Here is a 27,834-nt window from a genome sequence, read left to right as displayed (position 1 = left end):
AAATCATATATTAATTTGTTTTTTGTTATAAATCTCTACATTACACAATTTCATTTTGAACTATCTGGAAAAATGTAGTTTTTCTATAATTTCAATGCAAATAACCTAACATATCATCTAGAGAAACTGTCCTTAGTTTTTATTTAATAGGTTTTGTTCTGGGGAACATTAAAAAAAAGTTATTCACATTTAAAGTCAGTCTGTTTCTGGAGATGACATACACCTCCAATTCTATGCAAGCATTTCTGTAGAATCAGTGAGGACTAGTGGAATAGATTTGCAGTTCACAGAAAGGGGACATAAGCTGTCAACGATATATCTTCAGACCCCTAAATTTCTCCCGTTTAGAGGATTCAGTCAGTACACCTTACATTATTAGTTACTGTTTTGGAATACGCAGTGCGTTTCTATTTACCATCCAATGGATTTACAACATATCTTTCAGTATAACAATTACGTTATGATAGAGGAATTAGTAATTTTTACCTAAATGCACTAGACTATGTGTATGAAAAATCACTTTTTTTTTTTTTGCTATGGTGTTTATTTTATTTTATCTTTTTTGGATGCAGAAAAAGCTCATATATAACTTTTCCACTTTCATATCTAGCACAAATTGTAATTTACAATTCTTTCTAAATACTTCAGTGGATTTATATTTTGGCAAGCATTTTTCATGGGTGTTATGCTTTTGGCATTTTATGCTACATTGTGATGTTTATTTTGCTTTTTGTTTTGTAGGACACTTTATAGAATCAAAGAATGAGAAAACATTGTACAGGCAAACCGTGGTCTAAAAATCTACAGAGACACAATCTTAGTTGATATATAAAAGTGTAAATATTACTACGAATGGAACAGTTCTGCATTCGTGTTTGCTATTTGTACTGGTTGTATTATTGACTTCCACACGAGTGCACAGTAGTCGAAGTAATCCCACAGGCTCAGTCGTGGGTTAAGGGAAAGGCCACAGGCCTCGAGGCTCGTAACAGACACTTTTTGTTTTTTCTAATCATCCACATGCCAGCACATGGAAGGGACTTGGTTCTTTTTCTCAGTGGAAGAGGTATATTTTTAAACAGCCTTTTGGTAGCTTCTGGAAGCTTCGGGAAAGGTGAGTGTCACAGGGAAGGTGGGTTCTCCAGCCGTTCCCTCTCAGCGCTACCTCACCTTCTGCAGCTCTTGTCTCAGCCAGGACGGCAGAGGCTGCCCCAGCTTGTGCAGCAGCTTTGAGAGGTCCACGTTGTGGTCTCGATAGTAGCTGGACAGAAATGCTCTGCTCTGGGGTGGGAGGGGAGACAAAAGTACATTGACTTTGTTTATTAAAGTATACTTCATATACTTTTTTATTTTATTTTTTTCCCCCAAAGCCCCAGTAGATAGTTGTACGTCATAGCTGCACATTCTTCCAGTTGCTGTATGTGGGACGCGGCCCCAGCATGGCCGGAGAATCGGTGCGACGGTGCACGCCCAGGATCCAAACCCGGGCCGCCAGCAGCGGAGCACGCGCACTTAACCGCTAAGCCACGGGGCTGGCCCACATCATATACTTTGATGATGTTTAGATCTATATCAAGTACCCCATACCTGGATTGAAATTTACTTTAGGCATGTAGACTATTTAGCACAATATAAACACAGTGACTCTGTTCTTCAAAACACACACTCTACACACATACACCGTTTTTACTAGGGAAAGAGCTTTTGTATGAAACGTGATTTATTTATTTATTTTTCCTTTTTCATAAGGTGGTTTCCTTTTTTTTTTTTCCTGAGGAAGATTGGCCCTGTGCTAACATCTGTTGCCAATCTTCCTCTTTTTCTTTTTTCTCCCCAAAGCCCCAGTGCATAGTTGTGTATCACAGTTGTAGAGTTGTACCTCTTCTATGTGGGACAACGCCTCAGCATGGCTTGACGAGTGGTGAGTAGGTCTGTGCTCAGGATCCGAACCTGTGAACCCGACTGCCGAAGGGGAACGTGCAAACTTAACTACTACGCCACCGGGCCAGCCCCACGGGTGATTTATTTGATTGTGCAGAATTAAATGTTAAAATAACTAGACTGAGTTGCCAGAAATATAGTTGTAACAACTGATTGGATCTAATATTATGCTCTATTAAAATCATCCTAGCTTTAGAGAAAGAGTTAATTTGGTAAATCTATAACATAAAATACTCCCCTGTCATCATTAATTTTCATTTAGATTTTGAAGGTAATACTTTCTTAATAGATCTTTTAAGGCATATACAAAATACTTGCTGCTAGAACAGTATTGTGGTAAGCCTTAAAAATGCAGTAGGTGACCAGGAAAACCTGTAACCTGGTATACTTGCACTATTTGACCAAAGAAGACGACGAATACCTTGTAAATTATCCTGACTTATAGGGAGGTAGATTTCCATTCAATAAAAAAAAATATTTTAAAAATTGAAATAGTCAAAAATGGGAAGGGCTGTGTCGTGACATGGCATTTGGTGGGGTTTATGTAGAGTGTGGGTGACCGGTGTCAGGCATGCTGTGAAGGGGGGGTTTCTGCATCTGTATCTGTACCTCCCTGCTTTATATTATTCTGAGATTTTTAGTTGAGTTGAACTTTTAAAAAGTTTTTATTTAATTCCTTGTGCCATTCTTTTTAAATGTCATATCGGTTACTCCATTTTAAATGCCATAGGAAAAAAAAGTCTCCTTTTGTATTGAAATTTCAGTGTGGCGTAGTGATTTTTGCAGTCATCATGGCCGTTGGACCCAGACTGAACATTTGTGCTGTCTCCTGACCATCACTGTGATCAAGGGAGAACCAAGCCTTTGTGTGGTTTATGTGTCAGCCTGTCTCGTTTCTCTGTTTTTGGTCTTCCTCACTCATTAGCTCTAAGGCCACTGATAGGCCCAGCTGGCATACTCAGGTCAGAGAAAGGTGGAGATAAATTTATTTCCCAGATACTTCCTCTGAGAGCCTGATCATTCTCTGCCTCCTTTGCTGCCAGTCAGACCTGGAATGCAGGGATGAGCCCTAGGTCTTTGTGTAGAGTCTGAGTTTCTGAACATCCCCGTTGTGCTCTCTCTTAACATCTCACTTCGCCTTGTCCTCCTTATGACTGAAGCCCTGCTTGGAACAACGGCAGCCCGGGGCTGCCCAGCTCCTGCCGGCTTGCTCCCTAAATTTCCCATGTGGTAGTGATTGTCCGAGATCTTAACTAGCTTCAGAGTTGAACCTCCTGGCATCCATTTCTACTATCCATCTCTTTGGAGTTTGGATTGAACCTCCTGATACTGAAGACTATTTTGACTATACCTCAATTTATTGGCCTTTTGGAGCATCATTTTCAAACTTGCCTGCCTGTATCAGTGCTGTCTCTGTAGCCAAACCCTTGTCCTGTGCCCTATTATGTGTGTACAGTAGCCCCCACTTATCCGTGGTTTTGCTTTCCACAGGTCCAGTTACCTGCGGGCAACCTCAGTCCAGAAGCAGATGATCCTCCTGACGTATGGTCAGAAGGTCAATAGTAGCCTAATGCTACATCACAATGTCTATGTCATTCACCTCACTTCATCTCATCACATAGGCGTTGTATCACCTCACATCATCACAAGAATAGTGAGTACAATACAATAAGGTATTTTGAGAGAGAGAGAGACCATATTTGCATAACTTTTACTAATGTATATTGTTATAATTGTTCTATTTTATTATTAGTTATTGTTGTTAATCTCTTACTATGCCTAATTTTTAAATTAAACTTTATCACAGATATGTATGTATAGGAAAAAACATAGTATATATAGGGTTCAGTACTGCCTGCTGTTTCAGGCATCCACTGGGGGTCATGGAATGTATCCCCTGCAGATGACGGAGGACTACTGTATGTGTGTCCCCATAATCATGTCCCCATAATCAAGTACCCCTTCCTTTTGTTGCTTTGCTCCCTCAAGGTAACTGATATGAGATTGGCAAAGTACGACATGTCCTGTTTGTAAAAGTCTAATATGTTCAGGCCAGAAGGTACTAGGACAGAACGTGGTGGTATGCAGGATTTACTGTACAACATTGTTATCTGATGACCATTCAGAAGGGAGGATATTTTAGATGGTAGGATCACAAATAGGATACATGCTAACTATGCCAATGTAGTCTGACTACTTCATGCATGCTCATGTGAAATAATATAATAAGATGAAAGAATAATAATACATACTTTCATAATATGAAAATATGATAAAAAGAAGGAATCATATAGTAAATTCAGTATCACGTTGTTTATTGGCCTATAATTAAACTAAGGAATCTGTTATATGCTTTTGATTTGGAGAGAGAATCGATTTAGTGGTGGTAATTTAAAATGTCAGTTTTTATTCCTTTCCTACAATATATTTTGATAAACAAAGTCGAAATGGAATCAGGCCAACAACATTCTTAATGTCCGAGGATCAAATGCATCCTGTGGCGTTTTGGTGACGGTGGAGAGGAAGGTAGGGCGTTTTTCTGTAGAAGGAGGAGACGCAAGCAGGGTGGTGACAGTGCTGCCTACTCTAATCCGTTCTACACATGCGTGTGTCCGTCGCCTCTGTGAGGGCTCCTTCACTCTTGCCTCCTCTCGGGACACTATTTGCACAAAATCAGCCACTCTACTCCCTCAAATAAACCTAGTATGTATATGATGTTGCAATATAATAAGAAATATATATTTGGTTTTCATCTCTGGTTCCTGGCACAGAGCTCCTAAAACCCTTGTAATTTCCTGAGTGATACGAGTGTCAAGTGACTTTTAGTCAATCATAATAAGCCTCTTTAAACCACACCAGAGTTTATGCTAATGAGATGATTCTTGGTGGGACCCCAGATACTTTCAGATAGGGGCTGGTTGCTAGAGGAACCAAACATATGATTGGAGGGTTGGAACTTTGAGCCCCACCCTCTGGCCTCCTGGGAAGGGAAATGCGACTGGGGATTGAGATAATCACCAATGGCCAATGATTTAATCCATCATGCCTACGTAATGGAACCTCCATAAAAACCTTAAATGAAGGGATTTGGAGAGCTTCAGGGTTGCTAATGCATCCATGCCAGGAGGGCGATAGACCTCAAACTCCTCAGGGACAGAAGCTCCTGTGCTCAGGACCCTTCCAGACCTTGTCCTATGTACCTCTTCAGCTGGCTGTTCCTTTGTATCCTTTATAATAACAGGAAGTAAAGTGTTTCCCCGGTAATAGTAAGTAAAGTGTTTCCCTGGGTTCTGTGAACCATTACAGCCAATTACAAAACCTGAGGAGGGGGTTGTGGGAACCTCCAATTTGTAGCCAAGTTAGACAGGAGTGTGAGTATCCTGGGGACCCACTACTTGCTATTAGAGTCTGAAGCAGGGGTTGGGGGGGAGGGCAGTCTTGTATGACTGGGCCCTTACCCATGGGGTATGTGCTAACTCTGGGTAGTTAGTGTCAGAACTGAATTAAATTCTAGGTCACCTAGTTGGCATCTGCAGGAAATTGGAGAATTGCTTGGTATGGAAAAACCCACATATTTGGTGTCAGAAGTGTCTGAGTAAAAAAAGGATCTTAGTAATGTATTGCATGTAACCTTGCTGACAGATAGAGAAGTACTGATATCCTGAAAAGTTATGTTTCGCTTATCCTTCTCTACCACCAAATTTAATATGTCCCGGTATGTCTGTCTTGGATAGGAATAAAATAAAATGCTAAGAAAGATGGTCTACAGTGTCTTTTAAGTGTTTTAGTTTTAATAAATATATAGAGAAATAGCTTTGACATAAATGAAAATGATATATTTTGTATTACTTTCTTGAAATACTATGGAAATTGCTCTTGAATTTCTATTAATGTGTGAGGATTGTTTTCATAGTGCTCTGAAGGCATGTTTTAATAATCAACCAAGGAAAACTGGAGTTCTGAGAATGTAATTTGTTGATCAGGACAACAGGAAGAACCCCCACAATGCCTTTTAGATAGAATATAATTATGAGCTTGGTGAGGACAGGCCCTGTCTCTATCAGGTTGGAATAAAAAAAGGTTCTCAAAGTCTTCAAGTATTCAAAAAGTATTCAGATAAGTTCAGACCATCTTAGGCTTCTCAGATCACTGTGTGACTCTTAGTTAACATAATGTATTAAACACTGTGGGAAAAAAATCCCAAGTAATATTTTAATTTCTGAGGGTTTTTTTTTTATTTTTGTGAGGAAGATTGGGCCTGAGCTAACCTTTGTTGCCAATCTTTCTCTTTTTGCTTGAGGAAGATTGTCCCTGAACTAACATCTGTGCCAATATTCCTCTATTTTGTATGTGGGATGCCACCACAGCACAGCTTGATGAGTAGAGTGTAGGTCTGCGCCGGGGATCCAGGCCTGCAACCCCCGGGCTGCAGAAGCAGAGCATGTGAACTTAACTACTACGCCACTGGGCCAGCCCTTTAATATCTGAGTTTTAAAAAATTTGTACAAAATCAATCTACTTGCATTTTTATGTCCAAATTATATATTAACTGAAATGAATATGAAATCAAAATAATATTAATAAATTTTAATATATGTGAAATGAGCATTAAGGTAAAAACATAGGGTCTACAAACTGAGAAAACTGCAGCATTAAGTGACTGCCATGTCACTATTCTGAACAGAGCAGACATGAGGTGCTACATACATACCACCATGTCTGGGTGTCTCCATTCTCCAAAGCCTAAATTATCTGCTGGTATGTTAAACATTTGGGAAATATATTCATTCTTTCATCTTATTAGTATATTAACCATTCAAAGCTTAGTATATCAGTAATTAATATTATTATACAGGCTACACTTACTACTATAGAGTAACTCAGTAAAAAAAAAGAAAAAAAAAAACATCTTTTGGTTCTATTTTAAATTTCTATTGACATCCAATATGTATCAACATATATTTCCTGGCTTGGTTTCAGTTAACATTTTTTTTTTTGTTTTTTTTGGTGAGGAAGATCAGCCCTGAGCTAACATCCATGCCAATCCTCCTCTTTTTGCTGAGGAAGACTGGCCCTGAGCTAACATCCGTGCCCATCTTCCTCCACTTTATATGGGATGCTGCCACAGCATGGCCCAACAAGCTGTGCATCGGTGTGCGCCCGGGATCCGAACCCAGGCTGCCAGCAGCGGAGCATGCGTACTTAACCGCTATGCTATGGGCCAGCCCCTCAGTTAACATTTTTAATGCTAAAATTTCTGTAAACGTATCATTCTTTCTGGAAGGAGATGTTGCTTTTTTTGTTCTGATTCAAAATGGCAAATTCTATTGTTTTTCTTTATTCTTGCATGACAGGTAATACATCATTGGAAAAATCAAAACAAGCAACCTGGCTGCACTGAAATCCAGATGTCACTTTTAATTTTTAGAAAGGCTGAATTTTGATTTTAACCATTTTTCTAAGAAAATGGATATATTATTATTTATCGTTTTGCTTATTTAGTTTTTATTTTTAACCTCTGTACTTACATCAGGATCCATTGGAGGGTATTTTCTTCCTTTGCTCTTTCCAAGGCATTTTGTTTTACCTTCTTCCAGTAACTGACACCAGAAACCTTTATGAGAATCAAACCTAAAAATAAAGATACGAAACACAAAAAAAGTATTTTTCAAGCAATTTATAAGATATAATGACTAAAAACATGAATATTTTTTTTGGATATTAATCTATAACCAGGGAAACTGGTATATTTTTTGACTACATCATTTGCATAAAGTCTTTTGGCATATTTCTGAATTCTCAGTCCATCTGTCATATTTGTGAGTTTGCCAGATTCCTAATAGAAAAATTGTCAGCAGAAGGTCTCCTATTAATAGAAACTAATAAGCCTACCTCCTTCATCTGGAAGGAAAAATTTTATAAATTTCAAGCCCGATCTTTGCCTTTGTAGGGTTTAAAAGTGGTAAGTCAGGCTTCATCCATATCTATGGATCTACATGGTACATGTACCATACAATTACAGGGTGATGTAAGAGAAAGGGTTTTGGTGTGTCACAGAGTGATTAATTTTAGAGTTCTTTAGCTATAATCCATTTAATTTTTTTCCAGAGCCACTTCCTTATTTTGGTATGAGCTGTGTATTAAAGTAACAGCACCCATAAATGTGGATTTTCATGGCATAATTATAATCAAAATAATAGTAGCACATTAAATTTATATTTTAGTTTACCAAAATATTTCATATAACTCTTTCTCATTTGAGCTTTCATTATAACCTCTTAATGATATGGAGTGTAAGATTCTTCTTATTTTATGGCACTTAGCATAGTGTTTGGCTTTTTGTGAATGCTCACCAAAGGTTAGTTGAATAAAAAATGAAAAAGAAGGAAATGTTTGTCAAGATTTATTTATCTTGGACTATATACTTTAAGTATTAGGCCTCCTGACTCTAGGTCTAGGGCCTTTCCTTCTTTGGTGGTCTCTGGGTATGTTTTGTATTATCCTTCATTATGAATAAATAGTAATTTCCATGCTTGAATGTAAAAGCGAATGTAATAGTCAGCAATGATATTTCTTTCACATTGCTTTTGTTATTCAATGGTTCTATTGCCATAATTTCTTCTTCGTTAGAAAGAATTATCACGTAGGGCCACTTTTGCGTTTTGTCTTTAATCCATACTAATTCTCAGAAAACTGCTTCCAACTTTTTCTTAAAATTATAATGTGAACAATGAACAATTGGAAATTGAAATAAAAACACATTTAAATCAGCATAAAAACATTAAATACTTAGGGATAAATGTAACACAAAATATGTGTAAGATCTGCACACTGAAAACTACAAAACATTATTAAGAGAAATTATAGAAGACATAAACAAAAAAGAGAGCTAAACGAGGTACATAGATCAGGAGACTAAATATTTTTAAAATATCAACTCTCTCCAAATTTGTCTACAGATTCAATGTGATTCCAACAGATTTTTTTTTGGTAGAAATTGAAAAGATGATTCTAAAATGTACGTGGAAATGCAAAAGGACCTAGACAAGCGAAAACAATTTGAAAAAGGAGAGCAAAGTTGGAGATCTTATACAATTTAATATCAAGATTTATTATAATGCTGTAGTAATCAAGGCTGTGTGGTATTGGCACCAGTGTATCAGTGGAACAAAACAGAGTCCAGAAATAGACCAACACATCTATGGTCAACTGATTTTCAAAAACAAGTGCCCAGGTAATCTGATGGGAAAGGACAGTCTTTTAAACAATTTGAACTGGAAAAATTGGATGTCTATATGGAAAATATGAATACTGACCCTCACCTCACACTGTAAGAAAAATTAACTTGAAATGTATCATAGACCTAAAGCTAAGAGCTAAAACTGTAAAAATTATGGAAGTAAACATAGGAAAAAAAACAGAAAATTTTTGTAACATTTTACAATGTTACAAATGTTACAATGTTAGGCAAAGATTTTTTAGGATAAGTGATAAAAGAACTATAATGAGAATTTTGAATACATCAATATCTAAAACTTTTGTTTTTCTAAAACACTTAAGAAAATGAAAAGGGAAGCCAAATATTGGGTGAAAATGTTTGTAAAACATGTATATAATAAAAGACGTATTCAGAATATATAACTCAATAAGAAAATCACAAATGAAATACCACTACACACTCACTAAAATGACTAAATTTAAAAAGCCCAATACCAAGTGTTGGCAAAGATGTGGAACAACTAGAACTGTTATACTTTGTTGGTAGAAATTAAAAATATTAGAGCCAGTTTGGAACATTTCTTATAAAGTTAAATACATAATTATTATATGACATACCAACCCCATTTCTAGGTATTTACCCAAGAGAAATGAAAATATATGTCCAGACAAAAGATCTGTACACAAATGTTCATAGTAGCCCCCAGATGGAAACAACCCTGTCTATCAACTGGTGAAAAGATAAATTGTGGTATATCCATAAAATGGAGTATTACTCAACAATAAAAAAGAACTAATTACTGATAGATGTAACAACATGGAAGAATCTCAAAAGCACTATGCTAAGTGACAGAAAGTAGATCAGTGGTTGCTAGGGGTCAGGCGTGAGGAGAAAGGATTGACTGCAAAGGAGCATGAGGAAACTTTTTGGATTAATGGAAATGTTCCACATCTTGACTGTGGTGGTGTACACAACTGTACATGTTTGTCAAAATTCATCAAACTGTAGAAGTAAAATGGGTGGATTTTATTACATGTAAATTATACATCAATAAAGCTGATTTAAAATTATACTGATTGAATGTGTGCGTATTTGGAGAGTGTGATTTGGAGGGTAGTCTTTATGTAGCTAATCTTGTAGAGTTTATAACTATGGCCCTATGAAAAGAAAGCAAACCTAGATTTCTGCCTCTGTACTGTTTTGGGTATTAGAGGCACTGAAATGTTACTCATAGCCCACTTATACAAAACCCGTTTCTCATTATTAAAGCAATTGTGTGAGATCAGAACACAACGTGAAATGTCTTTATGTTGTTTAGATTCTTGTTGAATCAGTAAGGCAACTGAATAAATTAGTTCCATAGATAGAGGTAGAAGAAAGGAGAGCATTAAAAAAGACTATTATTTAAATGATCTGTACATGAAAGCTGAGAAGCTCTAATACAATAACATTTCTAGAAGTCTGCTATTGATGTAATATTTTTCATTAACACTTTGTCATTAGCTATTTCCACAATTGAATTCTGACTCATTTTAAGTATTTAAGTAATCAAAATTCAGACCAACTATCATTATTATTATTATTTTTTGCTAATACACCTAACTATAGATACATGTCTGGAACGTACATATGCTTTACAGTAAAATGAGCATCCTTCTGACAGAATTTTTTTTTTTAAGAAACACTGAACTTCACACGTTAAAATTAAAAATCAAAAGAAAAATAGGTTTTTCTTTCATCTCTACTAATTGATTTTATCTTATGCAGCAGGCTGTCATGCTGGGCTTTATTGAGAAAAAAATGTGTGTGTGGAGGGGGCATCTAGCCCAGGCATCTGTATGCCTCAGATCTGAGGCGCTGGGGTAAGTGTATAGGAGTGGAAATGAAATGGCGAGGAAGGTAGACGGGAGATATGTTTATTTGCCAGGTTGCCTGCAGTAGAAGGTGAAGGGACTGATGTTGATGAAGGACCTTGTGAGTTTGAGGACACAGCAATGTTATTTCGGAGCTCAAGCGAAGAAGCTTGACGGGGGATGGAGAAAGATCGTCTGCCCACATCTGTTTAGAATATCAGCAGTGGCCCTCTGAAGATTAGCAGCTGCTCCTGATTCCTGGTGGAAGGGCAAGGAAGCAGCCTTTTCATGTAGGCACTGGCAGCTAGACATTGCGCAAGGCACTACTCATGGCTAGGACCCTCCTTTAAAGGCTTCCAGGAAGTGAACATCTGGGAGAAAGTTGTATGTGTTGTTTAGTGTCTCTCTATGGTTACCCCTTCCTGGAAGTGGGATATTTTGTTCATCATTGAGTCCCCAGAAGCATGCACATAACAGTCACTCAATAAAACTTTGCTGAATTAAAGAGTAAAACGAGAATGGAGTGGTTCTTCAGTTTGTGTGGAATATCACCTGGGGTCATCTAGAAATAACTGAAAGAGACATGTGGGCAGGGACAATCAGGTTTCTCCAATGATTCAGCCTTCAACTGGTAACATTTCTCCAACTGGTAACATTTCTATATTAAGGAAAATGTGACTTGAATTTTACCTTTGGGCAGGTGAATCCTAGGGAACATGCAGATTATACTTAGTAGGTTCAAGTATGGTTGAAATACCTTTAAATTGAAATGACGTTTCCATGAGAGAACACTGAATTGCAACAGTGCAGGTGAATTTCAAAACCAAAACACCATCGTTTAGGTGTTACTAATATGGGGCAAGCACAGAAGTTATTTTTGTCAGTTCCCTCTCTACAAACATACTTTTGTGATTTAATGAACCAATTTATTGATACACATTTTATTTTTAACAGCTTTTTTGAGGTATAATTTACATATCATAACACCCATTTTAAGTGTACAATTCAATGATTTGTAGCAAATTTATATAGCTGTACAACTGTCACCACAATCCAGTTTTAGAACATTTCCACCCCCCCATCCCTTAGAGTCCATTGTAGTCAATCCCTGCTGTCACCTCCCAGCTCCAGGCAAGAACTGATCTGCTTTCTGGCTCTAAATTTGTCTTTTCTGGACATTTCCTTTTTTTGGCTGGTGTGGCTATGCCAAATTTTGTTAATCCATTTACCAGTTGGTGAACATTTGGATTGGTTCCAGTTTTTGGCTATTATGAATAATGCTGCCATGAACAAGTGGACATAGGTTTTCATTTCTCTTGGGGTAGGTTCCTAGGAGTGGCACTGGATTGTTTGTAAACTTCTGTTTGATTTTTAAGAAACTGCAAAACTGCTTTTCCAAAGTGGCCATATATTGTACATTACCATCAGCAATATATGAGGGTTCCAGTTTCTCCACATTCTTGCCCACATTTGCTATTGTCTTTTGCATTATAGCCATTCTAGTGGTAGTTCAATATGGTTTTAATTTGCATGTCAGTATGATTACACATTTACTATGCAAAGTGACAGTGTGTCATGGAGATAGATTCTTTTTATAATAAAGTCTGAGACAACCTTATTTTATTTTATTTTATTTTATTTATTTATTTTTTTATTGGTTTATAACATTGTAAAAATTTCAGGTGTACATCATTGTACTTCTATTTCTGCATGGACTACATCATGTTCACCACCAAAATACTAATTACAACCCATCACCACACACATGTACCAAATTATCCCTTTCACCCTCCTCCCTCCCCCCTTCCCCTCTGGTAACCACCAATCCAATCTCTGTCCCTATGTGTTTGTTTATCGTTGTTATTATCTACTACTTAATGAAGGAAATCATACGGTATTTGACCTTCTCCCTCTGACTTATTTCACTTTGCATTATACCCTCAATGTCCATCCATGTTGTCACAAATGCCTGGATTTCATCGTTTCTTATGGCTGAGTAGTATTCCATTGTGTATATATACCACAGCTTCTTTATCCATTCGTCCCTTGATGGGCACTTAGGTTGCTTCCAAGTCTTGGCTATTGTGAATAACGCTGCAATGAACACAGGGGTGCATGTACCTTTGCAAATTGGTGTTTTCAAGTTCTTTGGATAAATACCCAACAATGGAATAGCTGGATCATATGGTAGTTCTATCCTTGATTTTTTGAGGAATCTCCATACTGTTTTCCATAGTTGCTGCACCAGTTTGCACTCCCACCAGCAGTGTATGAGAGTTCCCTTTTCTCCACATCCTCTCCAACACATATTGTTTCCTGTCTTGTTAATTATAGCCATTCTGACAGGCGTGAGGTGATATCTCATTGTAGTTTTGATTTGCATTTCCCTGATCGTTAGTGATTTTGAACATCTTTTCATGTGTCTGTTGGCCATGTGTATATCTTCTTTGGAGAAATGTCTGTTCAGATCTTTTGCCCATGTTTTAATTGGGTTGGTAGTTTTTTTGTTGTTGAGATGCATGAGTTCTTTATATATTTTGGAGATTAAGCCCTTATCAGATGTATGGTTTGCAAATATCTTCTCCCAATTGTTAGGTTGTCTTTTCGTTTTGTTGATGGTTTCCTTTGCTGTGCAGAAGCTTTTTAGTTTGATCTAGTCCCATTTGTTTATTTTTTCTATTGTTTCTCTTGCCCGGTCAGATGTGGTGTTTGAAAAGATGTTGCTAAGACCGATGTGGAAGAGCGTACTGCCTATGTTTTCTTCTAGAAGTTTCATAGTTTCAGGTCTTACATTCAAGTCTTTAATCCATTTGGAGTTAATTTTTGTGCATGGTGTAAGGTAAGGGTCTACTTTCATTTTTTTGCATGTGGCTATCCAGTTTTCCCAACACCATTTGTTGAAGAGACTTTCTTTTCCCCATTGTATGTTCTTGGCTCCTTTGTCAAAGATTAGCTGTCCATAGATGTGTGGGTTTATTTCTGGGCTTTCGATTCTATTCCATTGATCTGTGTGTCTGTTTTTGTGCCAGTACCATGCTGTTTTGGTTACTATAGCTTTGTAGTATATTTTGAAATCAGGGAGTGTGATACCTCCAGCTTTGTTCTTTTTTCTCAGGATTCCTTTAGCTATTCAGGGTCTTTTGTTGTTCCATATAAATTTTAGGATTCTTTGTTCTATTTCTGTGAAAAACGTTGTTGGAACTTTGATAGGGATTGCATTGAATCTATAGATGGCTTTAGGAAGTATGGACATCTTAACTATGTTAATTCTTCCAATCCAAGAGCACGGAATATCTTTCCATTTCTTTGTGTCTTCTTCAATTTCTTTCAGAAATGTTTTATAGTTTTCGGTGTACAGATCTTTCACCTCTTTGGTTAAGTTTATTCCTAGGTATTTTATTCTTTTTGTTGCAATTGTAAATGGGATGGTATTCTTAATTTCTCTTTCTGCTACTTCGTTGTTAGTGTACAGAAATGCAACCGATTTTTGTATGTTGATTTTGTATCCTGCAACTTTACCATATTCGTTTATTACTTCTAACAGTTTTCTGCTGGATTCTTTAGGGTTTTCTATATATAAAATCATGTCATCTGCAAATAGTGACAGTTTCACTTCTTCCTTTCCAATTTGGATCCCTTTTATTTCTTTCTCTTGCCTGATTGCTCTGGCTAGGACTTCCAATACTATGTTAAATAGGAGTGGTGACAGTGGGCATCCTTGTCTGGTTCCTGTTCTTAGACGGATAGCTTTCAGTTTTTCACCATTGAGGATGATATTAGCTGTGTGTTTGTCATATATGGCCTTTATTATGTTGAGGTACTTTCCTTCTATACCCATTTTATTCAGAGTTTTTATCATAAATGGATGCTGTATCTTGTCGAATGCTTTCTCTGCATCTATTGAGATGATCATGTGATTTTTGTTCTTCATTTTATTAATGTGGTGTATTACCTTGATTGATTTGCGAATGTTAAACCATCCCTGCATACCTTGAATAAATCCCACTTGATCATGGTGTATAATCTTTTTAATGTATTGTTGTATGTGATTTGCTAGTATTTTGTTGAGGATTTTCGCATCGATGTTCATCAGTGATATTGGCCTGTAATTTTCTTTTTTTTTTTTGTGTTGTCCTTGTCTGATTTTGGTATCAGGGTAATGTCAGCTTCGTAGAATGAGTTAGGGAGCTTCCCACCCTCCTCAATTTTTTGGAAGAGTTTGAGAAGGATAGGTATTAAGTCTTCTTTGAACGTTTGGTAGAATTCCCCAGGGAAGCCGTCTGGTCCTGGACTTTTATTTTTGGGGAGGTTTTTGATTACTGTTTCGATCTCCTTACTGGTGATTGGTTTATTCAAATTCTCTACTTCTTCTTGATCCAGTTTTGGAAGGTTGTATGATTCTAAGAATTTATCCATTTCTTCCAGATTGTCGAATTGGTTGGCATATAGCTTTTCATAGTATTCTCTTATAATCTTTTGTATTTCTGAGGTGTCTGTTGTAACCTCTCCTTTTCATTTCTGATTTTACTTATTTGTGCCTTCTCTCTTTTTTTCTTGGTGAGTCTAGCTAAAGGTTTGTCTATTTTGTTGATCTTTTCAAAGAACCAGCTCTTGGTTTTATTAATTTTTGCTATTGTTTTTTTGGTCTCTATTTCATTTATTTCTGCTCTGATTTTTATTATTTCCCTTCTTCTACTGATTTTGGGCTTTGTTTGTTCTTGTTTTTCCAGTTCCTTTAGGTGCATTGTTAGATTGTTTATTTGAGATTTTTCTTGTTTGTCGAGATAGGCCTGTATCGCTATAAACTTCCCTCTTAGAACCGCTTTTGCTGTATCCCATAAATTCTGGCATGTCGTATTTTCATTTTCATTTGTCTCCAGGTATTTTTTGATTTCTTCATTAACCCAGTTGTTGTTCAGTAGCATTTTGTTTAATCTCCATGTATTTGTGGCTTTTCTGATTTTCTTCCTATAGTTGATTTCTAGTTTCATACCGTTGTGGTCAGAAAAGATGGTTGGTATTATTTCAATCTTCTTAAATTTATGGAGACTTGTTTTGTGGCCTAATATGTGATCAATCCTGGAGAATGTCCCATGTGCGTTTGAAAAGAACGTGTATTCTTCGGTTTTTGGATGGAATGCTCTGTATATATCTACTAGGTGCATCTGTTCTAGTGTGTCGTTTAAGGCCAATGTTTCCTTATTGATCTTCTGTTTGGATGATCTATCCGTTGGTGTAAGTGGAGTGTTAAAGTCCCCTACTATTATTGTGTTACTGTCTATTTCTGTTTTTATGTCTGTTAATAATTGCTTTATATATTTAGGTGCACCTACATTGGGTGCAGAGATATTTACAAGTGTTATATCCTCTTGTTGGATTGTTCCCTTGATCATTATGTAATGCCCTTCTTTGTCTCTTTTTACAGTTTTTGTTTTAAAGTCTATTTTGTCTGATATGAGTACTGCTACCCCAGCTTTCTTTTCTTTGCCATTTGCGTGGAGTATCTTTTTCCATCCCTTCACTTTCAGTTTGTGAGTGTCTTTAGGTCTGAAGTGTGTCTCTTGTATGCAGCATATATATGGGTCTTGTTTTTTTATCCAGTCAGCCACCCTATGCCTTTTAATTGGAGCATTTAGTCCATTGACGTTTAAAGTAGCTATTGATAAGTATGTACTTACTGCCATTTTTTAACTTTTTTTTTTTTTCTCAGTGTTTTAGTAGTCCTTCTCTGTTCCTTACTTCTGCTATACAGAATTGATGGTCACTTTAGTTTGACCTCTGTCTGAAAGCTGTACTCTTTAACTCCCCTCCTCCCTCCTTTTATGTTTTTGATATCATATCTAACCTCTTTTTTGTACATTTGTATCCATTACGTTCTAATCATGGAAATAAATAATTTTTCCTATTTATGGTCTTCTCTTTTCCCCTTAAATCAGTGCCTTTAACATTTCTTGTAGCACTGGTTTCTTGGTGACAAACTCCTTTAATTTTTGCTTATCTGGGAAAATTTTGATCTCTCCTTCCATTTTGAATGATAACCTTGCTGGGTAGAGTATTCTTGGCTGTAAGTTTTTTCCTTTTAGCACTTTAAATATATCGTGCCATTCTCTTCTAGCCTGTAAGGTTTCTGCTGAGAAGTCAGCTGATAGCCTTATGGGGTTTCCTTTATATGTAACTTGACTTTCTCTTGCGGCTTTTAGGATTCTCTCTTTATCTTTAATTCTGGACATTTTGATTATGATGTGTTTTGGTGTGGGCCTCTTTGGGTTTATCTTGTTTGGGGCTCTCTGTGCTTCCTGTACCTGGATGTCTGTTTCCTTCCTTAGGTTTGGGAAGTTTTCATCTATTATTTCTTGAAATAGATTCTCTGCCCCCTTGTCTCGCTCTTCTCCTTCTGGGACACCTATAACACGGATGTTAGTGCGCTTGATGTTGTCCCAGAGGTCCCTTAGACTGTCCTCAGTCTTTTTAATTCTTTTCTCTTTTACCTGTTCAGCTTGGGTAATTTCTTCTAGTCTTTCTTCTAGCTCACAGATCCGTTCTTCTGTATCCTCTACTCTGCTTTTGAGTCCCTCTAATGAATTTTTCATTTCCAGTATTGTATTTGTCATTTCTGATTGGTTCTTTTTTATATCTTCCATTTCTTTGTTGACATTCTCACTGAGTTCATCTATTCTTCTCCCCAGATCAGTGAGCATCCTTAACACTCTTAGTTTGAACTCTCTGTTGGGTAGGTTGCTCATTTCTGTTTCACTTAGTTCCTTTTCTGGGGTTTTGTCCTGTTCCCTTACTTGGAATGTATTCTTTTGCCTCCTCATTTTGCCTCTTTCCCTGTGCTTGTTTCTACGTATTAGGTAGGTCAGCTACGTCTCCTGCTCTTGGATAGGTGACCTTATGTAAGTGATGCCTTAGGAGGCTTCCAGTGTGCTTCCCTCAGTTCTCAATGTTCCAGGGGTGACCCCTATGTGGGCTACGTGTGTCCTTCTATTGTGGCCTGTTAGCTCTCCCTGTAGGTGCCCAGGGAGGCTGAGTTATGCTCCTGGCCAGCTGTTGTTATGCTCAGCTGCTTGTAGTTGTTGTGGGCCCTTCCGTCTCTTTATCAGGTGTGGGGAGCCCCAGCACGGTTGGCTGCAAGTTCTAATACCACATTGGTGTTGCAGTATTTCTTTTAACTGAGTAGGCCCCCAGCGTGGCAGGTTGTTAGGCTCAGGGCCTTACAAATGCTGTAAGCCTCTAGCCTCTTACGTCTCTTGTCAGCTCTCTGAGGATTGCAGCTGGGTGGGGCTGGCCTCAGGCACAGGAGCACCCAATTGTTTCAGGCTTTGGAAGGTGGGGCAAACCTCCTATGTGGGTCTTTGAGAAGCATAAGTCTTCTGCAGCTGACAAGCCCTGCTGCCCACAGGTCCACACCACTGCCAACACAGTCCTGCCCCGTGTGAGCGCCCCGACCTCCCCAAGCGGACCCAGTCTCTCCATGGCAGGAGCCCCACACACTCCACCACCGCCCCACACTCTCTACCCGCTCCTCGTGCACACCCTGCCCGCTCAAGTCGGCTCAGTTGCCAGGCTGCAGAGAATCCAGTCACCAATCTATGCAGGCCCACACGTTGCCTGAGGGCTTGTTGTTGGGTGGGGCCAGTCTCTAGGGTGGGCTGCCTGCCCTGGCTGAGCTGGATTAAATCGGTGCTCTAGGGGGTGGAGCAGACCCTGGGCTAGCAGGCCTCAGGGAGAACTCCAATGGCGTCTGTGTCAGCACGCTCACACCAGGCCACAACAATGGCCGCCGCCAATGTCCCAGTCCCTGGAGAGGTCTCACCCCTCACCGAGATGCACTCAGGGCCTATTAGGTGAGTCTCTTGTCACCAAAGCACTGTGCACCTTTCTTTCTGGTGATTTTAGGATGCTTTCTGGAATGGGTGAGTTTGTGCGTGGGCCCTTTAAGAGCCAGTTTTAGTTTCTTTGTGAACCGGGTTTTCTGGGGGTCCTCCCCACTGCTTTAGTAGCAGGCACAGTCAGATATTATGCCGCTGGTCTCGATTGTGCTGGGTCCACAAAATGCCCACAGCGGGGGCACTCCCGGCTCAGGGCCCCGCGCCTCCAGGGAGGCTGCGCACCTGTGAGCTGCTCCCGGCGGCTGTGAAGCTGGCGGCTTGTGAAGGCGGTGTTTTTCCTCTCCAGAAGGGAGTCTCTGCCTCTTCTACCCCAGTTAGGATTGTCCGTTGTTGCAGGAGTTCCTCTTATCCAGTTTTCAGTTCTGTCTCAGGGGTAATTTTTCCACGAGTCGTTGTAAATTGGCTGTGTCCGCGGGAGGAGGTGAGTTCAGAGTCTGCTTACGCCGCCATCTTGACTCCTACTCTGAGACAACCTTAAAAGCTTATTTTAAGGTTTCAGTTTTTTAAAGGAAGTATTTCCTGTTGATATACTATTCATTAGTAAAAATTCATAGTATTGTTTTTCTCCAGTTCTAACATCTTGTGCCAATTTGAAGAGCTAAATATATCGGCAGTGTAGGCTCCAGAGGACTGATTGAGTTTCAATACTGCCTCCTCAATTTTACTTGCTGAGTGACTTTTGGCTTAGCTTTTCTGTGCCCCACGTTTTTTAGCTGAAAAATAGAGCTAATAGTACCCGTCATGTAGTGTTGTTATGAAGAAATATATGTAAAATACTTAGAACATATGAATAGATACTTATATGAAATGTTACAACCACGTTTAAAAACAAATTCATCATAAGAAACTGGAATAGACTATTTTTTTCACTACTGTGAAAAGGTGCCCTTTCTAGGTGCCCTTTCACATGTCATCTAGAGAATCAACAGATTTTAGCTACTCTGGCTACTGTTTTTTGCTACTAAAAAAGTTTCAATGTGGCCCATTTTTTTTTTTTTTCTGAGGAAGATCAGCCCTGAGCTAACATCCGTGTCAATCCTCCTCCTTTTTTGCAGAGGAAGACCAGCTCTGAGCCAACATCCACCACCAATCCTCCTCCCTTTTTCTCCCCAAAGCCCTAGCAGATAGTTGCATGTCATAGTTGCACATCCTTCTAGCTGCTGCATGCGGGACGCGGCCTCAGCATTGCGGGAGAAGTGGTGCATGGGACGTGCCCGGGATCCGAACCCGGGCCGCCAGTAGTGGAGCACACTCACCCAACCGCTAAGCCATGGGGCCGGCCCCAATGTGGCCCATTTTTACTCAAACTCATATAAAATGGGATGGGAAAGAATTCTTGGGCATTATAAATTTGGTCGCCAGGGGAAGTGATGTTAGAAGCAATTGAAGTCCTTGTGAATTTTGAGGCAGCTTTAGTTCTTTATGGCTTAGTAAGCCCCATCCACAGAACAAAGCAAACACACACACAATCTTTATTCAACCCCTGGCCTTCAAATCCATATTGTCCATTTATTGAAGTTTTCACAGTCAATTAGTATTAAAAATTCATGTAACTCATGTTAAAATTCATGTTAACAAACAAGTTGACTGAGAAATAAAGACGTTAGGTTCAGGTATTTAACTAACTAGTGTTTCTAAGTGTGAAGAATCTTGTCATGGTAATTGATGGCTAGATATAATTTTGAATGGATATACTCATGGAAAAATTAAAAGTTTATATTTTTCATTTTAGTTTATACAAATTAGCATAATTCCATGATAAGCATTATTTTTCTTGCTTTCTCTCAAATGATCACTCAGCTTTAAAGCACTATATAACACATAACATAAAAGCTAAAATAATGTCAGTGTATCAATCCTATTTACAATTTAGGGATTAAGGTTATGTTGAACAAGAATTGTAAAATGCTAATTTACTTAGTTGAATGGGAAAGTTCCCATTTATATTGTTTAAAGCTTATACTGGCTTATTTCAAATCACACCCACATTCATTAAGAAAGTCAGATTTTTTTTCTTTACATATTCAGTATGTCATTTAAAATCAGTGATGACAGTACTAAATCATTTTAAGACTATATAGACTACCCAAAGACTGTAGGAAATTTAGAAGTCTTGAATACTTTCTTTAGCGATTGTGGAAAGGAATAAATAACACTCTTGACAATGGAATTTGCCCTTTTTCTTGAAAATAGTTTTGAAACTAGAATTTTTTAATATTGAAGATAATCAGTTTATAGATCTCTTAAATTGGAGTAGTATTTGATGCCAAGATTGTTTGATAAAACCTTTGTATAGGTCTAGTTTCATCCACTCATTCTACTGTGTGCAAAGAACTGGATTTATGTGGTTAGTTGAGAATTCATATCTGTTTGCAGTTCAGTACATTCTTAGAGGACTTTAAATGAATATTTTTTTAAGTACCAAAGAGAAACTTCACTATCACCAGCATGAAAAATATGAAGCAATAAATGACATTGCTGAGAATGTACATTTTGTACCCCTAGTCACCCCCAACATGTCCAAAGCACCACAGAAGCAACTTAACCAGTATAGTTACTTTAACAAGAGTAACTAAATTATGATTCAGAACATCTACAAAGGGCATGGATGAAGGAGGATTTAGACCAGTTTAGACCTAAGACAATGACATGAAATTCCAAATATTCTACAACAGGTACACTGCAGGTTTTTACAAGATGTGTCAGACGAACTGATGATTGACAAGAAAATATACAAAGAAACTGAATGGCAGTACATTATCTCTGTCAGCGGGGTGAGAGCTTGGGCAGCCCTGCCGGACCAGAAATTGTGGTGTCACATATCTTATCTTGCTGCTTCACCCACTGAGCCCCCAACCAGGCTAGAGAATCATATAATGGGTAATTGTAGCCAGATACATCCCAGGTGCAAAGCGACCCACAGTTCTTTGTAAACAGTACATTGCTTTGATATTACTTCTCTTAAGTTTACACTCCCTTTTGTCAGCAGAGGAGGTGAATAAAAACCTTGCTGCTGAGCTGGATGCAAAGCAGACAATTACCCAGCAGGCAGGTCAAGGACCATTCCCTACGAAAAGGAGATGATGTCTTTATAGAACACTCCACTTCTCCTGTCTGAAATACAATGCTTTGCTATATATTGTATAAAAAAGACCCAAAGATAAGCCAACTTGAATAGAAAACTGTTTAGAAAATAAAAGCTTTCTTTTCTAAGAGATACTTAAAAAGATAGAAAGCAGAAAGTGGACTTGAATTTCTAACTGCAAACTAAAATCACTCAGCTTTCTCTAGGGTCAAGCTGAAAGTTCAATACCCAAGGCTAGTGTCTGTGTTAGGACTTGAACTAAGCTCTACAAAGCTCGGTAGTACTCGTAGTATAGAAAACACAGAGGTCAGACAGTTAATAGTAACAGCAAAGTAAATGACTCTCAGGAAGCAAGCTCAGAACTCGCGTTCCACCTACTGCTTTGTCCTCTAAACCAAAATGTCTCTCTTACGTGTCTCTACATATGATGTAAGCAGTATTTGATGTTTTTCTGCCAGTCTTTTACTGTAAGGGATGCTGAAAGGTAAATGAATCCTGCCTCTCACTTTCTAAATTGCTACAGGATACAAAGCACAAGGAAAAGAGAAAATCAGTTGATATATGGAACTGAGCTCTATGGAAGAATTCCATAATATAGTCTTTTTCAGTTTCTTTAAGGCTCAGTCTATGAGCCTAAAAATTAAAAAATGGGCCACGGCCCATCCAACTCAGTATCTTCCAGTCGCTCTTGGCATGTGAAACAGGAACGAACACAACCCTCATAAATCTGATTGCCAACCGTTATAAATGGACAAAGTAACATGCTGAATGAAGTCCAGAGTCAGGATTAAGGTGAGGTCAGAGAGGCACCTGGGGTGCAAGATTTAAGGAGGCACTCACTGTCAGGGCTGTGCAAACGCCTGAGAGTGAGTCCTTAAATCCTCGAGCCTCTCCCTTGCCTCACCCTAGTCCCCGCCCAGTGGAGTCAATTACCTAAGAAAATCAGAGAGAACCAGCACAAGAAAACCAAACCAGAGCTGTCACTGCTGAGGCCTCTGAAGGTTAGGTGACAGGGTCAGACACACAGTGGGTAAAGACAAAGAAGCGAAAAATAGAAGTATGTGTACGAGTAATAACAGCACATCTCTCTCTGCCTATTCAGTCACCTATTGGGCTATTTCTTGCTGTATGACATTGTTTTTGAAAACTGCACAAAAGAGAGAGGAGTGAATTCATAAACCACGTAATCACCTCTTTACACTTCCAAGAGGTCCCGATATTGTCTGTTAAATAGGCTTAGCGCTCACCAACTTATTTTATTTTTTTTTATAAAATACCTTAATCTTTTTTTTTTTAAAGATTTTATTTATTTATTTTTCCCCCAACGCCCCAGTAGATAGTTGTCTGTCATAGCTGCACATCCTTCCAGTTGCTGTACGTGGGACGCGGCCTCAGCATGGCCGGAGAGGCGGTGCGTCGGTGCGATCCCGGGATCTGAACCTGGGCCGCCAGCAACGGAGCGCACGCACTTAATCGCCAAGCCACGGGGCCGGCCCTCACCAACTTATTTTAAATAGCCTCTTCTAAGGTTAGTTGTTGGTTTTGAGATTTATAACTGTTTCTCTGCTTTCCTTCCAGGGGAAATCTTTCATAGTTAGAAATCAACAGAAGGTTTAGGACGTTTCTTTGACATACTGTTGAAACGTTCTTTCCCAAGTAGTTAATGTCAAACTGGAAAATAATCAGTATGTAAGAAGCAGCTAACTCAACGATTGTATCACCAAACTACAATTTCTTTAAAACCAGTTCTCTGCTGAAATTTCAATAAATTAATTAGAATATAAACTTACGTTAAAGCTTCTGAATAATTATAATGAGGAGAGACTCCTAGAAATTTCTGTACTTCATCCATCACTGTAGCAGGATCAGTTCTTAGCTGTTGCCCATCGATAATTAGCAACTAAATTACCAAAGAAATAAAAAAACAAAGACAATGCACATTGAAAAAAGTCATGTAACTGCACAATAAAAAATTTCTGCACTCAGAATTTATTCAGTGAGAGACATTGTACTGGGGATTTGCATGCATTCTTGTTAGACTTAACCAGGCCATCCTCATTAATGACCTGGAACACGAAATAAATCACACTAATTAAATGCAGTCATGTTTTGTAATCTGGGAAGTCCCGCAAACACTATGAAAACAAAAAAGCCAGGTGAGGGGACCAAAACAGTTTAAGAACTACGACTACAGAATTACAAATGGAAACCAAGTTTACAAACAGACAAAACAATGATTCCATCATTGAAGCTGGGAAGGAGCACTGCAGAAAAGAAAAGTGGTTATAATAAGACCAGGTGTAATGAGACAGAGGACACATCATTCTCCATGATTCCATTTAAGGGGGTAGCACTGTAAAGATTTAAGAAATACTTTGATAATCTATTCGGAGGAAAAAGTACGACTCCCAGAGAATGTGGACGTGGACAGAAGTTCCTCCACAGACTAAGCGGAAGAATTTGCTTGTTACTCTGGTGAGGGAGGGAGGTGGACCCAGCAACATAAATTGACAGGAGATAATGATGGAGGGCCACAAAGCCTGCAATGCAACTCTTGCTCACACCTCTTCTCCAATATTTCAAGTTAGTCTAGACCAGCATTGTTCAATAGAAATTTCTGTGACGATGGCCATGTTCTACAGCTGTGGTGTCTAACAGGTGGCTATTGAGCATTTGAAATGTGGCTAATGTGATTGAGGAACTGAACTTTCAGTTTTATATAATTTTAGTATAAATTTAAATAGCCACATGTCGCAGCAGCTATTATATTGGAAAGCATGGTTCTAGACACACAGGACACACCATATCTGATGTGACTGGACTGCTTTCTGCAATCCAATGTTGGGGCTGATTTTGTAATCTAGGTTGATGCCAGGCAACAGAGAGACACAAGGAAGCCAAGAAAAACGCAGGACTTATGAAAAATTCAGCAAGGTGGTTCAAAGGGAAATAATGGCACTTAATTAAGCAAAACAATATTTGTCTTGTTTGGTTAAGAGGTTCTCAAGCTTTATTCTCAGAATAAGAATCAGGGATATGAAGCTGTTGAAGCTCTTTACAATCAGGAAACGTATATACTAGAAAATAGAGCAGGGAGAATTATCCTGAAATACTTTTAGAAGGAAAATTAAACAGTTTTTCTACCTCTGCCTATCTATTATTCTTTGCCACAGTCTCATTATTTACAACTAAAGAGTAAAAGCTAGTAATGTTTTAATGAGTAAAAATTTCCTCTATCATAGAGGCAAAGTCATCAACTTAATGGGATTGTAACATGATGTAAATTCTTATTGCTCCATACCTGAAACGGGGGGAAATAAACAAGCCATCTCTCGATGTGGCTGGCATACCACCCTGGGACCAAACATCTCTTCTGCAAGGCTCTGAGCTCCGAGGGCGCCCGGGGTCCGGCTGAGATCACTTCGTAGAAACTAAACTTCAGAGCGGCGGGGTCTTCGTGTGATCGCTGATGCTACAATGAAAAGGTGGATAATTAAACTAACTTGAACCACAGGCATAAATAATTAAAAACCAATCTCTGGGACAAATTTCAAACATAAAGGAAGGAGGGCCTCACTGCTGGAGAGGTATTTGGTTTGCAATTAATAAAGGATGAAAATATTTGCTCGGAGCATCAGGATTTCAAGTTGTGATGCTGAGAGAGTACTTTTGAGAACTGAATTCGTATTGATAGGATTCCTTAACCAACTTTACTGAGTCTTTTCCTTAGTGTATCTATTTTATTCTGAAACTAAACTTTTGAAAGTTGCGTTAATGCCCCCTTTTCAGCCCATAAGCAAACCATTTATCATGTCCAGTGAGTATCCATAATGCACCAGCACTCTGCTTGTTCTGCCACAGAGTTTTGCTCCATCTAGTAATGCAGTTTTAGATAGAAAAGCCCTATGGGCTATTTAAATGGAGAAACTACTGAAAACTTTGACATGTATGTTATACAAAATCCGCAGCTTTTATCATATACTACCTAGCTTCTAAAAGCCAAGATTATTTTACCTAATGGTAACCTTTGTGATGAATCAGAATCATTTATCGTACAGAAAATGCAGAAAGCAGCAATCCAAACAGGAAAGGGTTTCATAATGGCTCTGGCTCAGGCCCATGGGTTTGAGAAAATCACCTTTTCCTTAAATTGCCCCATAAATATTCAGGCTTAGCAGTGGGTTGCGGATGTTTACCACATCCAGCTGAATAGCAAATTTGCTGCAGTTGAGATTCAAATTACTGCACTAAGAACTCTACTAGACTTTATTAAGGCCTGCATTTGGCCGCTGTGGAGTGATTTATTTGTAATATTTAGGACGTTTTGTTAGCTTGCAGCCTTGAAACCTCATTTTTCAGTACATTCTCAATTTTTCAGGGTCTAAGTGGTTGCCAAGCTCCAATTTTCTTCTTTCTCTTTGAGTCAATTAAGGCTTATTTCTCTTTTCTCCAGATACATGGTGGAAAAGGTAAAAGGCGCAAAATGAAATCAGTCAATTTGCAATTTGCTGTATATTTTGATTTAGAAGATGGCTCTAGGAGTTTGGCATGAATGATTAGTGTGGAATTGTGGATTTCAGCTTTCCAGGATGTCTCAGTCTCTATTCTGCAGTTGATTATCAGTATGCCTATCTAAGATCTGTCTGCTTTATATGACCTTTCCCCACTCTGTCCCCACCACAAAACCTTTCCTGACAATCCGTTCTTTCTCTGGTAAACCTGGAAAAGCTGCTTTTGTTAAATAACAAAAGGACCCAGTGCTGAGAAACTTGATTCTCCAATATCGTAGACTGTCAGGCATTTAGCTGTTTGAAATCCTGTCAGTGAGAATGGAACACCCCACTCTTGCCTGGAGGATCTGAGCTCTGTGGGTCGCTTTAATACGGAGAAGCAGCCTTATTTCCAGCCCAAGTGTAGAGTTGCAGGTAAGGCGTTTGGGACACAACATTCCACACTTATCTTCACTTTCTAGTTTCCGAGGAAATAAGACCCTCAATCTGCTTTTCAGCCCTGACCTGCTCATAACCCCCTTCCACACAGCCCTGCTTATTAAAACGCTCCATTTTAATTTTACCTAAATTTCTCCCCTTACAAATCCTTCCCTCCTTTAGGAAAATGCCCAATGGTTCTTCTGGTGCTTGGTCTCCTCTGCTGCAGCCAATTAATATAGGTAACTTGTCCGTCATGGTCTTTATCAGATGGGCTTTATCATTCTGCAGAAGTCTACCTGTCACTCAATACTTTCTAATTTATTTCTAATTTATACACTGATTATTTATACATATTTCTCCAAGACTGAAAGCAGTCTCGAGTGTGGCATCCACATTTATGAATTCATCTTCAAATCATACTTAGAACAATACTTTCCACATGGCAGTCATTAAAATTATTTAATGAATGGGTAAACACATGAACATTAGGAAAGTGTTTTTTGAATTACAAAACTGAGGAATGATAACTAAGGATCCTGGAGACTAAAGACACTGTCTCTATTAATTTTGTTGTGTTCTTATATTTAATTTTGACTGCTTTTTATTGAACTTTTTCCACTTGGTGATTTAAATATCACTGGGACAGGTTTTTTTTTTTTCTTATTATTTTTAATGATTTATTCAAGTAAAAATGTATTTGGTGTATAAGTATTATTATTAGAGTCTGTTAAATTATTTCAAATTGGTCGTTCCTGTGCTAGGTTCTAACCAACATCAGAAACATAATGGCAATGAATGTATGAGAAAGAGGCTTAGAACAAGGTTTAGACTGGCTAGGCTTTCAAGGATGAAGAATTCTTATGTTCAGTGTTGCTACTAAGTTATTTCTTCAGTAGAAGCAGTTATTCAAGTT

At 38.4% G+C, this 27,834-nt stretch overlaps 1 protein-coding gene across 1 annotated transcript in view; it reads right to left on the bottom strand.

The window, feature by feature from the left end:
• Positions 1–879: 879 nt before the first annotated feature.
• LOC131411274 (bifunctional heparan sulfate N-deacetylase/N-sulfotransferase 3) overlaps positions 880–27,834 on the bottom strand; it is a 145,640-nt gene continuing 118,685 nt past the window's right edge. The window contains exons 10-13 of the mRNA XM_058549961.1: positions 25,292–25,462; positions 23,781–23,890; positions 7,470–7,572; positions 880–1,281 (exon numbers count right to left, since the gene is read on the bottom strand). Of these exons, the coding sequence (XP_058405944.1) occupies positions 1,162–1,281; positions 7,470–7,572; positions 23,781–23,890; positions 25,292–25,462 (504 nt within the window). The 3' untranslated portion in view covers positions 880–1,161. The remainder of the gene's footprint in view (positions 1,282–7,469; positions 7,573–23,780; positions 23,891–25,291; positions 25,463–27,834) is intronic.

This window comes from Diceros bicornis, chromosome 11, assembly GCF_020826845.1.
Source record: "Diceros bicornis minor isolate mBicDic1 chromosome 11, mDicBic1.mat.cur, whole genome shotgun sequence".
In the NCBI taxonomy this organism is placed as follows: domain Eukaryota; kingdom Metazoa; phylum Chordata; class Mammalia; order Perissodactyla; family Rhinocerotidae; genus Diceros; species Diceros bicornis.
The sequence above is the reverse complement of the archived record's forward strand: the minus strand, read 5'-3'. Positions and strand labels throughout refer to the sequence as shown.